Genomic DNA, 16,495 nt, shown 5'->3' with positions numbered 1-16,495 from the left:
TGATCAGTTCCATGATTAATCCAGTAGTAGTCCAATAGATCCAGAATCCAATATAGTTTTGAGGAATTCACAGTATGGTGAAGTAGGGACTTGAAGGTTAAAGGCAGAGAGATAAGGGAGAGTGGAGGAGATGCGACCGCCCTCGTTGGAGTCCCAAGCTGTTTTTGCTACTGTTTATGGTGCTGCCACCCAGTGGTGAACAAAAGATAAGCAAAACCAGCACCGGTGTGCTGCAGCCTATATAGGCCCTGAGACCCCTTGGTGACGGTGTTCATAGCATCAAATGGATGAAAGTCTATGTCTCCCCCTGGATGGCACCCCAGTCTGAGGGATGTTCCTCCTCCATCTGAGGCTGGTACCCTTTTATAGCTTGGGGGACTGAGACAGTGTACAGATTAACCCTCCGGTCAAATTACAATCAACAGAGTCAAATCGACGACATTCATTTTCAATCAGAGGGGCACTTTGCGGTGGGAAGAGATAACGGTCACTCTGCTTCAGCGTAGGGCGGCATGGTGGATTAGCGGTTAGCACTGTTGCCTTGCAGCAAGAAGGTTGTGGGATTGTTTCCTGGCTGGTCCTTCCTGTGTGGAGTTTGTATGTTCTCCCCCGTGTTCACGTGGGTTTCCTCTGGTTGCTCTGACTTCCTCCTACTTCCAAAGACATGCATTTTAGGTGAACTGGTGACACTAAATTGACCGTAAGCATGTGAGCGATTGTGAATGTGTTTGTCTGTTTACATGTGGCCCTGCGGTAGACTGGCATCCTGTCCAGGGTGTACCCTGTCTCATGCCCCATGACTGCAGGGATAGGTTCCAGCCCCCTGTGACCTTTCATTGGTGTAAATGGGTATAGAAAATGAATGAAAGAATAATTTAGCATAGAAAATTAATGTCTACATGTATTTGATTTTATCATATTATCTAGAATCCATTATAATAATCTTAATAATTCCATAATGAAAAAAATCAGTTCGCCATCATTTTGTAGCCTGTGTGTTTAGATTTGTATCATATTCTTTTATAAGGGTTTTAATTGTGTTCAGGATCTGTTGGACCTTGTCCTATATAATCTGGCAGACACCTGCATGAAGGAAACTCATTGTAATATCCCAGTTCACCACTGCAGTGCGGGTGACAGTAATGGTTTGTGTTGTGTGGCTGGGGGGGCCTGGCTGCCTTTTGTTTCTGTTTTCTGTCCTGTCTTTTGTTTTTCCTTCCAGGTGGTGCGCATTTGGGACTGAGTGGCTGTGTAGCTGAGTTTATCAGGACCTCACCCTGATCACCTGAGGCTGATCACCTGCGGCTCGTCAGGACTCACAGCTGTGGTGCATCTACAATGGATTGGAACATGGTGGCATTTAAGACTGGAGTACACAGTGTGTATTTGCCAGAGACTCGACCTTGTGACCAGACGGGTGAGATCGTCGTCTCAAGAGCCATCTCATCATCAGTGGATGCAGAGAACGTCCAGGTTTGATGCATGGTCTGTGAAAGAGGAGGGGGTGAGGTCTCACGCTCGTCAGCACACTTCCTGAGGTACGTTAGATTTTGTGACTAACATTTATACAGTCAGTAAATGTGGTGTCCCTCACACCTTATTATATTGAGCTGTATGTTGGTCGTTTAAATCAGCTTCCACTGCAGTGGAGTTTTGTGAACAGGGTGTTCTATGCCTGCAGGGTGGGAAGCTGATTTGCAATTAAGCCAGGAAGTGTTTGCTGTTTGTACACCTTTGAGTGGTCTCTCTGTGTGTTGAGTGTGGACTCCCATAATGATTTCTTCTTTCACAGACTCGGTTTGTCGCGGCCACCTGGGGGGTGTCGGCGGGGTCCTTGGGTCCGAACCGGTTCTGGCTCCGGACCGTTAGCGCTGCTGGGAGCGCACCGCAATCCACCACGCCAGACCGCGCACTTTTATATTTTTCACATCACTGTTATGTTTATTAAACTCTGTTATCCTTTGTACCGTGCTCTGCTTATTTTATACTGGGTCCTTCAAACGCTGGTCGGTTCTCCGGGCTGCGTCCGACACATAATAGTAGTCTCTGGCCAAACATCACGGACCCAGTGGTAGCAGAGACGGTAACGCGCCGGGAAGGCGGCAGCAGACGTTCAGAAGTTATCCGGATCAGTTGCGGGTGCTCTCCGCCCGGATGGTGCGCGTTGGAGAACCCATTACTGAATACTGATTTGAGCGCTCATGCAGCCGTGTTTCCTGTGTTTGTGCCTTATCCGTGGGTCGTGGTGGAGTGTGACTGGCGACGGCTTCGCGTCACACTTCGACCGGATAAGAGGTTTAAACGGGAGCTGCAGGAGTGGGTCTGTAATGGGTGAACGCGCACGGCGGAGCTCTGTGGCACGGGTCGCGGTGCTTCCTGTGTTACAGTCGTAGCCCTGTTTCCCCGGGTAATGATAGCTACTGCGTCTGTTGTGTCAGCTCCGGTGTTATTTAGTTGAATCACATTTTTGGTTGTGTGTTGCACTCAGCTGCGCACAGAAAAGCAGCTCGTTTGTTTTCTCTGTCACCAAAAGGGGTTTTAATTTTTAGCACTCTGGCTCCCTCTGTTGGTGACTGAGTCACATTACCGTCAAGCTCTTAAGTTGGAACAGGTGTGTTCCATTTGTTTGAGCTTGACGGTATAAATCACTTATTTGTTTTGTGTTAGTTCATTTTGTGTGGGTGTTTTTTGAGTTGGTTTTTGTGTGGGATTTTATTTTTGTTTTTCACTATTAGTGTCTGGGGTTGTGACCCTGCAGCCTGTTTGGAGCAACAAAAAAGGACCCAAGCAACTTTATGTTAGTCTGTTAGTCTTTCTTTTTATTTCTTTTAGTTTCACCTCCCCAGGGTTTGATGGGACGGTCCCCTGGGGGGTGATGGGGGGTAATTGGGTTGTTTTTTTCTTTTTTTTTGTTTTGTTTTTTGTTATGCCCTCTCTTCTCCTCTGACTCCAGCCGGGTGAGCCGTAGAGTTGGCGTTGCTGGAGTGGTGCAGTTTGGTTATGCTGGGCGTTTCCCAGGTAACCTCCGCACCCGGGAGGGGAGGGGGGGGGTTTGGGGTATTTTCTTTTTGTTCCCTCTCTTCTCCTCTGGCTCCAGCCGTGTGAGCCGTAGTGTCGGCGTTGCTGGAGTGGTGCAGTTTGGTTATGCTGGGTGTTTCCCAGGTAACCTCTGCACCTGGGGGGGGGGTGTTTTTGTTTGTTGATTCCCTGTTCCACCTCCGGCTTCAGCACGCCTTTGAGCCGTCTGCCATCGGCGTGGCTGAGGTTTGGGGCAGTGGGATATACCCGCAGCTGGTGGCTGGTTTGGGAGTCGGAGGAGTGGCGCCGTTTTGTGCCGTCTGCCATAACCGCTGTTCCACTCCTCCCGGTTGGCTTCTGGGGTATAGTCACGGTTGGTGACACTGGACGTGCTTCCAGTTTCCACTGCGCCAAGGGGGTGGGGTTGGGGTTGTGTTGTTTGTATGTTTTTTTTTTCTCCTTTTGTTTTTCCCCCCAGTTTCCGCCCTCAGGGTTTGACTGTGGTGTCCTCTGGGGGGGAAAGGGCTGTGGGTCCATCTAGCCATAGACGGCCGGGGCTGGGTCCGTTGGTCATGAGGGGAGGCGTCTCCTGGGGTTGATGGAATGGTCCTCTGGGAGGCGCTGGGAGTCCCCGTGGGTGACATTGGATCCCAGAGGGACCTCGGCTGTGGTTATTACTCCTGGAGCTGGAGGGATGTCCTCTGGGGGGTGTTGGTCCCTACATGTCGTTGGGGGGGGGGGGTGTTAGTGTTTTTATTTGTTAGCTTACGTTTGGGTTGTTTTTCTTTTCTCCCCTTCCCGGGGTTTGATGGAACGGTCCTCTGGGGAGGGGGGGGGGGTGTTAGCATTTTGTGTTGGTCCCTACATGTCGTTGGGGGGGGGGGGGGTGTTAGTGTTTTTATTTGTTAGCTTACATTTGGGTTGTGTTTTTTTTTCTCCTCTTCCCGGGGTTTGATGGGAAGGTCCCCTGGGGAGGGGGGGGTGTTTTGGTTGTTTGTGTTTGTCTTTTTTGTTTTATGACTAATCAGACTGTAAACATGGTTGGACAAAGGCTGACCGCACAGGTTTAAGAACTCCTGGCCACACCTGTGCTAAGTGACTGACAGAAACAAAGGCAAAGATGCAGCCAGAGGAGAAGACATCAACCATTCTGTTGGAAGACGAATGCAGATACGGTTTCCAGCCATGGCCCCTGGAGGGGGGTGTTTCTCCTGGGCCGGGTTTGTGTGGTTGCCGGGAGGCTTCCCGTGAGGGTGGGGTGCTGTTGTGTGGCTGGGGGGGCCTGGCTGCCTTTTGTTTCTGTTTTCTGTCCTGTCTTTTGTTTTTCCTTCCAGGTGGTGCGCATTTGGGACTGAGTGGCTGTGTAGCTGAGTTTATCAGGACCTCACCCTGATCACCTGAGGCTGATCACCTGCGGCTCGTCAGGACTCACAGCTGTGGTGCATCTACAATGGATTGGAACATGGTGTCATTTAAGACTGGAGTACACAGTGTGTATTTGCCAGAGACTCGACCTTGTGACCAGACGGGTGAGATCGTCGTCTCAAGAGCCATCTCATCATTAGTGGATGCAGAGAACGTCCAGGTTTGATGCATGGTCTGTGAAAGAGGAGGGGGTGAGGTCTCACGCTCGTCAGCACACTTCCTGAGGTACGTTAGATTTTGTGACTAACATTTATACAGTCAGTAAATGTGGTGTCCCTCACACCTTATTATATTGAGCTGTATGTTGGTCGTTTAAATCAGCTTCCACTGCAGTGGAGTTTTGTGAACAGGGTGTTCTATGCCTGCAGGGTGGGAAGCTGATTTGCAATTAAGCCAGGAAGTGTTTGCTGTTTGTACACCTTTGAGTGGTCTCTCTGTGTGTTGAGTGTGGACTCCCATAATGATTTCTTCTTTCACAGACTCGGTTTGTCGCGGCCACCTGGGGGGTGTCGGCGGGGTCCTTGGGTCCGAACCGGTTCTGGCTCCGGACCGTTAGCGCTGCTGGGAGCGCACCGCAATCCACCACGCCAGACCGCGCACTTTTATATTTTTCACATCACTGTTATGTTTATTAAACTCTGTTATCCTTTGTACCGTGCTCTGCTTATTTTATACTGGGTCCTTCAAACGCTGGTCGGTTCTCCGGGCTGCGTCCGACACATAACAGTTTGAGCCAGTAAAATATATTAGGGTTTTTTTTCTCATGATGAATACTTCTGATTTCTGTGCCGTTGCAGTTGGTGGTGCTGAGGACCTGCGGCGCTACTGGACAGACTATCTAAGGAACACTAATGTCTTGGTGTATGTGGTGGACTCATCTGACAGGAGCCGCCTGCCTGTGGCAAAGACTGAACTTCATCACCTCTTGAAAGCTGAACCGTATCTGCCAGTGGTAGTCCTTGGAAATAAGCAGGTAAACCAGCTGCACAGGATTATCTTACTGAACATATTCTGTTTCACAAACAGTCATATGTATATCCATACGCACCGTCAGAAACACATAATGGCCCAAGAACAGACCCACCCAGAGGTGAGACCGAACCACACTGGAAAGACATATGGGAGAAGAAGGCACCGAATAACACTAATACCCATTGCATGATGGACCTGAAAGCAGGCCACCGTAACCAACCTTCCAGGACAACAGCCAGGTAGGGTCACAAAGGCAGATGACAACAACATGTTTGATGTATGGAGAGGTGGACGACACCAGGACCTGACATTATCCACACCTACTGCGTGAAGAGACTAATAGCACTGGCTGGGTAACACGGGGCAGGACTATACTGAAAAGGCACAGCACTCTTGAACTACTGTCCAGTAATCTGTGTCTCCATGATCAGGTGTCATTCCAACCAAGTTGAGCAGGTATATGAGTCTACACATTGCAAAGCTATGAAGCGCATTGCAAACAATACCAGAAGATCAAAACTCCTGCTACCGATTAACAGCCCAGGACTCAAAGACCAGACACACCAACCTGAGTATGGCCTGGACTGACTCAGTCCTCCACACATGGATACTGTTGTACTTGTCTCAAAGTCAAGAAGGCACTGGTGGGTTTCACCAGAAACTTGACGCAGCTGTGGATGACAGTGCCAGAGGGGAATTCTCGGGTCATCACACAAATGACCGTTAGGTGTGCTGTATACCAATAGGATTCACTGTACCCGCTGATGTTCCACATAGGCCTGAACTCCCTCAGCCAAATCCTCACTCAATATGGATGCAGGTTCAGGAGTGGGGTGACCATCAGCCATCTACTCCACATAAATGTGCCAAGAGTGAAGGAAACATTGATTCACTTCACCAGGATATTCAGCAGTGACATTGGCGTGATATTTGGACTGGCCAAGTGATGGCAAAGAGGATGAAGGTGGTTAAAATGGAGGCATTGAAGTTACCAGAATGCAGGGTTGCAAATATACAGGGCAGTTGCAAGTACCTTAGTATCCCACAAGTCAACAGGAACCATGATGAGGAAGCCAAGAGGACAGCCACAGCTAAGTACAACCAGAGAGTAAGGCAAATACAAAGAACCCAGTTCAAGACTGGAAATAAGCTCCATGTCAGCAACATGTATGTCCTACCAGTCATCACATGCCCTTTTGGAATCATAAGATGGCTAAAGGAAGAGTTAAATACTACAGATGTCCTCATAATGCATGGAGGATTCTGTTCAAAGCAGGGCTGGACTGGGAAAAATTTTCAGGCTGGGCATTTTTAACCAAGACCAGGCCACCACCAGGTATCGAAGGGGAAAAAAATTAAGCCTGCTGTGACAGTGTGGTTTTTTTTTTTTTTTTTTTGGTCCCTTAACCGATCAATGTGCACCAGGAGACACATACATTTTAACACTATAAGAAGCATTATGAAAAGTTCTCCCGAAATACAGTTATCATAGGCTTATCAAAAGTACAATCTATTGACAGTAGGTCACATTACTTTTTAGACATAATAAGCCGTCATTTCATTCAGCCTTGTTACTTAAATTTAGAAATAGAAATTATATAAAAACATTTGTTATAGAAATGCTGTAGGCTATACTATAAATAATATATCATTACTTGTGTGATACAATTCATCATATAAAGCAAGAAATGACTGGATGACTGAACCCAATGACTGGATACAAAGGTTGAACTTTTGAAACTGCAATACACAAAAAGGCCACAAGATGGAGACAGTTGTCTATCTCGCTACAAGTAACATCAAGGATTTCTTTTATTACCAATTTGTGTTGCACGACCGTCACACAAACAGAATAAAGAAATAACCTGGCGGTGGCAGCATGGTAGCTAGCCATGCATAACATTTGCACAGGTTACATTGCTAGGCTAGGTTACGTGACTGGCAGAGTTAGCACGAACGAAAATTATTTCCAACCTTAATTCATATCTGAATGACCCAGTTAGACAGCACTTTACTTCGGACCAGAAGATCAGAATATCTCTCTCACATGCAGATGTCTGATTTATGAACAAGTTAGGTTGCTGTTCATCAATTAATAGCTGAAGTTAACCTTCACTTACCGTCATGGCCGTAGTGGTCCCCGCCTTGTCCACCTGTTGAACTTCTTCTCCGCCACTTGCTGAGGCTGCCGCAGATGTGGATGCTCCGCGTCCACGCGAAGCAAACATGTCTGTTATTTTAAGACATTTTGCAGCATCTGCCTGAAGGGCTATTCTCTTCTGATCCCTGGCTCTTTCAACGCCACCTTTCCTCTTCTTGCCACCATCCATATTGCTTGTTATCGCTCTGCCCGGCACTGGCGCACTGTGTAGCCCAACCGAGGCCCGAGATGGAGGGGTAATTGGCCTGCCCCTCACCTCATTGGTCTAGGCCACAATCAATCATGACTAAAGGGCCGATCTACCACTTTATACACCAATAGGAGGGTTTATATACTGGTATCCAGTGTTGCCACAGTTACTTTGAAAAAGTAAAAAGTAATCCAATTACTGATTACTCCTTGAAAAAGTAACTTAGTTACCTTACTGATTACTCAATTGTTAAAGTAATTAAGTTAGATTACTAGTTACTTTTTAGTTACTTTCCCCAGCTGCCCACAACAACCCTCTGCCACCTCAACATGACAATGATACTTGTTTTGCCAAAACTCACTTTATAGTCACCCTTTCTTGATATATAAAAAGTAAAATAAAGACCTCTTTCTTGACCTCATATTTAACTGTTGACAGCACTGTAACAGTAAAACTTGTATTTTCTAACCTACATTGTTAATAAATGTAACTATTAAATTCTTTCTAACATTTTTCTAACATTTAAATTTTCTCTAAACATTTTACTTGTCGAAATTATTATTATTTTAAGTAGTATTAGTAGTTGTAGTAAAAAAAAGGCTTCAAAACTGGACCTTTAATCTAGGGGTGTTGTGGGGGGGGACATCCTTGCCCCACGCCCCTATTCCATCTGGATTCGCCCCTGCTTTGGCGTTTGAGCACAAAGAATGGATAACATTTATTTATGCAGAAAACATGACCAAATTTACAGGTAAGAAAGTTTTATTGTGTTTTCACATCATGTGGTCCTCAGAAAGAGAGTTTATGTGCATTTGAGTGGAAAATAGTGTTAGTTGTTGACGCGTCGCGGAGGATCAGCTGTTTTAACGTGCAGATACGGAGCGGCTCAGCTCTAAATAAAGGAGGAAAAAAAGCATAAAAATGTCTTTGTAAAGCTCAGTGCAGGTGTACTGTTATCACCGTGCTTTAAGAGGTGACGATGAGTCGTAGCTGCTACAAAAAAAAAAAAAATCCGCGTGCCAGTAGGCCATCAGGCCACCGGGCAAATGCCCGGTGTGCAATACTATCAGTCCAGCGGTGGTCCAAAGTCTAGCACCCTGAGACTGTATGATCGGCAAAACGGGAGCTAAGAACTGTCAAAGCCACAGCTGCTGTGCAGGTGCAATTCCAGTAGATGTGACAAGAAAGAGTCTGAAGATATTGATAAGTACCAGAGACTGAAGAAAGAACTATAAAAGATGTGGAAGGTCGACACAGTGGTACCAGTGGTAATAGATGCTTCCAGTGCTGTGAGCCCCAAACTGAGAGAGCGACTCCAACAGATTCCAAGCAAAACATTTGAGCTCTCTGTCCAGAAGGGTGCAGGCTTGCAGTCTTAATGAAAGCTAAGATACAGTGCAGGACACTCAAAACGCCCACGACCTGAGCTTGGGATGACACACACACACCACCACCACCACCCTAGATGACAGGGGGCGAGTAAGAAAGGTGGTACATACATCATTTCATGAAAATTGATAAAAATGCAGAAGGGGAAGAAAAAATTGCATCTGGCTATCGACCAGGAAGAAAAGGTACGGTAAGTCTTGTATAGGCCCAGACACCTGTTGGCGCCAATATTTATGTCTGGATTGCGTGGCATGAAGACGATGAGAGTCTGTGATGGGAAACTGTTTCATTGCAGTTTACATCCCAAGCAAAAGTGAGTACTCATTTAGAGCTGGGTGGACTGGGTCAATGCAGATGACATCAAAGGACACCAGTGGCGGCGCCAAGGGGGAGCTTGGGGGGGCTTAAACCCCCCCAATAATAAGCCAACCCCCCCCCCCAGCCAATAATGTGAATTGGCAATAAATCTCTATAGACGATCTGTGTAAGGATGATTCCATGCATTGTCTTGAGCACCAGTTCAATGAATTCAGTTTGTATACCTATGTGCAAGTTTACTGAACTTGCAGTCATTCTAAGTGGTGTGTGTGTGTTTGTGTGTGTGTGTGTGTGTGCACATTGATACCACATTTTAGAGGAGCACAGGTGACTAAAACATATACCTTGGTATTTATAAAGCAGTTTACTATATAATGTCCATTTCGACGACATTTTGTGGAGCCCCTCCAACTTTTACCCCAGCCCCCCCCAACAAAAATTCCTGGTGCCGCCACTGAAGGACACAGACTAATAGTGTGACCAGGAATTGAACCCAAGTCTACAGGCTGATAGCCCAACTCCTGTCCCACTGAGATACCTGTTCTGCCTGCATCACAAACCACATGATAATTGAATGTGTTTTTTCTTGGCCTGTGGTCCACCCGTTACCAAATTTAAAGAAAATCCATCAATCAGTATTTGAGTAACGATGACATGATCTCCTCGGTGGAAGTAAAACTTTTGCTTGGGTCCATACCTGAATGGTATTAATGTATTAATGCTGATTGGGAAAGTACAGGTAGTGTAGGTATAGATGACTGTTTTTTTTTTCTCTCTCTCTCTCTTGGTAGGATAAGGTCAATGCAGTGAGCGTGCCAGAGCTCCATGAAGCCTTGTGCCTGAGTTCTGTGGCTGAAGACAGGAAGCTCTTCCTACTGGCTGCACAGGTAGGCTCTGACGAAATCCAGAGGAAGTCTTACCAGGGTCTTGAGGCATTCCAGAACCTCCTGCTTCAGCTCATCTGATCTCCCAAAGATCAAGAGAAGGAAATGGCGGGATTGGAACAGAAGGGTTGAATATTAACTTGCTCCTCCTTCTCTCCTTCTATGACCCAAAAGAAGAGTGGACAGAGTAATAGAGGCACAATATTTATGGTGAAGGTCATTTTCATTTTCCCATCCCTTCAGCATAAAGAGGACAAAGACTAGAGGAATGGAGGCGGACATTTCATAAGGGTTCTGCTCTTTGACCTACTGATGAAGTTTAAGAAATGGAAGGATTCCTTTGTGTTCCTCTTTATCCATTTTGTGAAACAGCACAAGAACGTGGGAAAAGGTGTAACAAATTTCTAAAACAACATGCCTTACCATCTCTGTTTTCTTCCAACTCATCTTCATCCGTAAGAGAGGAGGTCCACAGTGAGGGAGATAAAGGTTTGTTCAAAAGACTTCATCTTCCCCCACTAACTCACACTTTTGGTTGGTCTTATTGTAGTTTTATGTCAGTTTGTTTGTTTGACCCCCAAATCAGAAAAGGTTGGGATGGTATGAAAAGTGCAAAAAAAATCAAAACCCAAAACTTTTTTCCATTGCCGACAGTGTGAACATAATATTTCATGATAATTTGTGATGTCATCTTCATTTCTTTTGTTAATATACATCCATTTAAGGCCTGCAACACATTCCAAAATAGTTGGGACACTCAAACATTTTTCACTCTGTAATTCTGTCATTCCTTCTCACAACACTTAAAAGATTCTGATGATCTGGAGTACTGATTTGTGTGAACACAGTACATGTTTATCACTGAGCGACGGTCCAACCCACTTGCCTCTGAGCTAAGAGAACTTGACTTTGCTTCTGGACAAGGATAACTTAAAGCTTCCCTTCCCTTCCCTTTTTTTGTTTTTTTTTGCACAGTGAAGTGGCATTTGTGAATGTAACTCTGTTTTACGACTTGATAAATGTTTCCCAAAGCATTCCCTTGTCCGTGTGGTTATATCATCTATTGATGAATGGCAGTTCTTGATGCAATGCCAGCTGAGGAATTGGAGGCCACAGGTGTCCAGTTTAGGCTTGCGTTCTTGCCCTTTATGCACAGAAATTCCTCAATTCCTTGAATCGTTTAATGATATTACGCACTGTGGAGGGAGACATACAGTTTCCTTCCAATCTTTCTATCAGGAACATTGTTTTTAAAAATTTCAAAAAATTTTCACACATTTGTTGATAAACTGGAGATCCTCTATCCAACTTGGATACTGCTGTTGTACCAAATCATGGTGAAATCAACTGTTTGAAATAACATCATTTATTTTAACCTCATTACTAGCCCAGAATTGCCCAGTCCCAACTTTTTATGGGATGTGTTGCATAATATTAACAAATGAAATGACGGTGACCAGTCATAACGTAAAATATCTTTGCTTCCGACTGTCTGCAATGAAATAGAAATAAATGTAAGAATCACTGTAATTTGTGTTTATTTGCATTTTCTATAGTGTTCCAACTGTTTCTGAGATTTCATTGTGTAAAAAAATCTGTATTTTAAATTTGTCAGGTTTGTAAGTAGATATATATATATGCAGACATTGAACAGGTTTATGTTGGGTTTGTTATTTTACTGGGCATGGTTTGTGTTGTATCAATGAATTTCCCACAGCTGAACAGCCCCACAGCAACCAACCATGTTTTACAAAAATATTTCACCAATGTTCTACACCAAAGCTTTCCTGACATCAGCTGGAACCTTTTGAGGAAACTGAAAGGGAACCATTGACATATTAACAAGTTGTGCCCACCCCACCCGATTGTTGTGGGTGAAAGTTTCTACATGACATTTGAAGCATCATGTATGAAACCAGTTTTAGTGTCAGTAAGATCAATTAATTTGAGCATATACACAGAAAACCTCCACATCACATTTTAGCATTTTGTGAAGCACAATTAAAGGAACCCTCTGGGAATCTCTGAAATAATTCTTTTTTTTTTTAGTTAATATGACACGTTTTTGAGATTGTGCACAGTCAACAAGGCAAACAGCGACTTTACATAACTTTGGGTCAGTGCGTTTTTGCTCGAATACTCAGGGACAACGCAAAAATTCAGAGTAAAGTGAACGGCACCAAACGGGAGCTCTTCCATTGATCATCCATGTTGTAGTAGCAAGCACCATATGGTGTGGTGGGTAATGGGAAAACACAGTGATATTGACAGCTGGTTTGGCTAATTACACAATGAATACCTTACTTGTAAAGAATGGAAGCATTTTGCAACAGTAGATTATATTTTCCAGCAATTTGACACCCATCAATGAGCAGTATATTATTATAAATTGAAATATGATAAACCAGAGTAACTAATTAAATTCCAAATATGTAATTTCAGTATGAATGTAAAAATGTCGTGTTCTTCTTGGACTGATATTTGATTGTAATTTGTTAAAACTGTGTATATTCAACAATGTATGCTTATAAATTTTTAAGAGTATTTGTCCGAATATAAGACAACCCTGAATACAAATCTCCCACCCCTTTTTGAATGCATATTTTAGGAAAAAGACATTCTGAAGACCATATCTTCTTTTTTTAATAGAAAGAAAACTCTTAAGTTTTAAAAAAATGCAGATAAAAGCACATTTTATCAGCAACCCCTTAATTCTTTTCATCAACATCTCCAGACACACTGCCGCTTTTTGGATCAGTTAGTATTGTTGACTCAGCTTTTTTAAGATGGTCTTTTTTGGTTCTCAGCCTTATAACTTTACAGCCAGAGCATCTTATTTCTTGGCTGCTTGAGACTTGTTTGATTAATCTGCTGCATTTATCACCATGATCTTAAAGTTGGTGTCATGGCTAGGGTTTGGCACTAAAACCTGTTTTCATTATGGCTTTGGTTCATTTACCATTCTTTATTTGACCAAATTAGAACACAGATTTCAGTGCTACATGAGTACAAGTGTGACCACTGAGAATGCAAACTGAACCAATGGACAAAAAAATAATAGAACCAAATGTGATTAACCCAGTTTTTTTCTAAACCAGGTAACAGGCTGTGTGTCTTCTTACTTGTTGCATATTTGTTTTTGTTTTTTTTTACCAATATGTTGATTTACTCAAAAAAGTCAAGTCAAAATTGAGAACAGGTATGTTTCCGATCATACTGGTGGCAAAGTTAAACATCATCTCCAACGCCCATGTTCTTTAATGTACTTCACAATGAAAAAGATTTTAATACAGAAGCAGGACCAGCATAGTGACAGACTTTTACTGCAAAAGTAACAGCTTCATTGCATTGCACTACTTTTTCTAATTTCACAGCGCTGAAATGACATATTCTAAAATCTGTTGTTTGCTAACACACAAGCAGGAATGAACCACTGAGGTGAACACAGAAACTTTCCACAGTTTAGATCATGTTTCAGTAAGTGGTTAATGTATTCATTTTCATACATTCTCTATACTCACTCGCTCCATCAAGGGTAATAAGTGGTGGGCAATACCTAGTGGTCTGCGAGTTTATTGGTAAAATGCCACATTTAAATTAGTATCCTATTCTAAATTAAAAGTGTTTCTCAAACTATTTAAAAATGACTCCAAAGTCTAATGGACTGTAGCACATATGTATTATTTTGTTATTAACTTAACTTGTACGTAAATTATAGTTGTTTTTGGATATTTGGGGGGTTAGGTGGTTCATGAGATTTTATTTGTCAAGTGGTCTTTGGTCTGAAAAGGTTAGAGAAACTCAGCACAGTGCACAGTGGTTTATACAAAACATATTTATTGTAATTGGGTTTGGTTTTATTATGAAAAGTTGTGTGAATTTATTGTGTGTATTTATTTCTTAGTTTCCTTAGTTTTTTTATTTTTAACAAATTTGCAAAAATCTTTTTCATGTTGTCATTATGGGGTGTTGTGAGCAGAATTTTGAGGGAAGAATTTACTCAATGTGGAATGAGGCTGTAACAAAATGTGGAAGTGAAGCACTGTCAATACTTTGAGGATGCACTGTATATTGCTCAAATTTGTCTTGGCAATAAAACATTATTTAATGCAGTCAACCTTTGTGCTGTAATTTAAAAAAAAAAAGTATTGGTTCAGGCACACTGATTTGGCCACATTATTGCAAAAACAAACTAAAAAAAAACAAATGATACCCAACCCTAATAATAACTTTTCATCAGTTACTGGTTAAATTACTGCGTCCAGGACACTCAATGTTTCTCCATCATGCAGCACAGAAATATTCAGGAGGTTCACTTTGGTCCTTGATGGTACACCCACTTACTTATTTGACACCAAATACTATATCAGATGTACATGACAAAGTCTAGATCTTGAATGTAAGAAGACCCCATTTTTTCCAGATGTATTTCCAAGTAAGAAGCAGTCTTATATTCAGAACAATACGGTAATTAACATACAGGGTGGGCCAATAAAATGTTTCTTTTTGGTCGTACACAAGTTTTTGAAATGAGAACTTATTTGAAAATTTTATTTACCAACTTATAACAGAAGCATCAAATTAACATTTGATACCAAAGGTTTCCTTTCTTTTTTTCCGCACAGTTCAGTAATTGACATGTTCAATCCATGCTTCTCTTTGGATTACAGCTGCAACACGCACGTTGAATTTTGTGATGACATTGGCACACATCTCAAGAGGGATTCTCCGAATTTCCTGACGGATGTTGGTCTTCAGGGTCTCAATGGTCTGTGGGTTGTTGTAGTACTCTCTAATTGTATGAATTTAAAAAGTGGTAACATTTTATTGGCCCACCGTGTATTTATTCTTTCAGATGTAATACTGCAGAAATGTTTTCTCTGGAACAAAAAATTAAATGTATCGTTATGCCTGTGTAAATAATGATTGCATTCTTGTTTTTATGTTTTGTGTAAATGTAAATTACTGCAGATTAAAAAAAAAAAAAAAACTTTCATCATAGCCAGATTACGCACATATTGAGCTCTGTCTCTTCATTCCCGGTCTAAAATACAAATGCTGCATTATCTGGACCTACTAATGGAAGGATGCCATCTCCTCCTGACTGTGAGCAAGTTCTGATATCAAAATGATGCAGACTGTCCAAAACCCCAGGCAGCCAAAATCTTGACTTGTGACATCCCACAACCGTGGATTTCGGTTAACCCTAAAAATGGCTTGACAAAATCTCCCTTGTGTATTACAGCCTGAACACATTCCAGGCTCTGCAGGTTCTGGCCCATGCACCTTCCAGCTCAGATGTGTGTTGACCCTCAGTGCGAATGACACCGTTTCACTGGCTGCTGTTTACTTTGTAGAACTGGTGGTGGCAGAAGTTCACACTAACGGACAACAGACCGGTGGCAACAGGCAGCATGGCGGATTGCATGTTCTATCAGATCTGCATCATATGGCTATTTGGAAAATAACGGAATTGCACCCAGACCTTTTCACAATTCTGCTACTGCACAACACTTCTTGAAGTGAGCAAAGTTGTTGCATGGTTTGTAAAGTATTGCTCAGCTTTCCAGAATGTTATGCATTTCAGAGAAATTAAACTATAACCCTTATACTAACTCTGAAACATTGGCCTTGTTCCAAAATCAAATAGTAAACTCACCGGCCATTTTATTTGTCAAAAATGTTCAATTGCTTGTTAACACATGGCTAATCAGCCAATCACATGGCAGTAATCCAATGCATTTAGGCATCTAGATGTGATGATGACTTGCTGAAGTTCAAACCGAACATCAGAATGGGGAAGAAAGGGGATTTAAGTGACTTTGAATGGTGGTTGGTACCAGATGGGCTGGTCTGAGTTGATCTACTGGGATTTTCACACACAACCATCTCTAGGGTCCAAAAAGAGAAGATATCCAGTGAGCGGCAGTTGTGTGAATGAAAATCTCGATGTCAGAGGCCAGAGAATGGGCAGACTGGTTGAATGGGCGACAGAGTGATGCCATCATGTCAATGTGAAACAACATCTCTGAGGAATGTTTCCAACACCTTGTTGAAGCTATGCCAAGAAGAATTAAGACAGTTCTGTAGGCAAAAGTGGTTCTAGCCCGGTACAAGCAATTTGTACCTACTAAGGTG

At 43.1% G+C, this 16,495-nt stretch overlaps 1 protein-coding gene across 1 annotated transcript in view; it reads left to right on the top strand.

Moving 5' to 3' along the window:
* arl10 (ADP-ribosylation factor-like 10) overlaps positions 1-11,968 on the top strand; it is a 35,581-nt gene extending 23,613 nt beyond the window's left edge. Inside the window, exons 4-5 of the mRNA XM_034177854.1 lie at positions 5,241-5,416; positions 10,265-11,968. Coding sequence (XP_034033745.1) covers positions 5,241-5,416; positions 10,265-10,438 — 350 coding nt within the window. The 3' untranslated portion in view covers positions 10,439-11,968. The remainder of the gene's footprint in view (positions 1-5,240; positions 5,417-10,264) is intronic.
* The last annotated feature ends 4,527 nt before the right edge of the window (positions 11,969-16,495 follow it).

This window comes from Thalassophryne amazonica, chromosome 9 (assembly GCF_902500255.1).
Source record: "Thalassophryne amazonica chromosome 9, fThaAma1.1, whole genome shotgun sequence".
NCBI classification, from domain to species: Eukaryota; Metazoa; Chordata; class Actinopteri; order Batrachoidiformes; family Batrachoididae; genus Thalassophryne; species Thalassophryne amazonica.
Note: the sequence above shows the minus strand (reverse complement) of the source record. Positions and strands in the feature narration are given on the sequence as shown.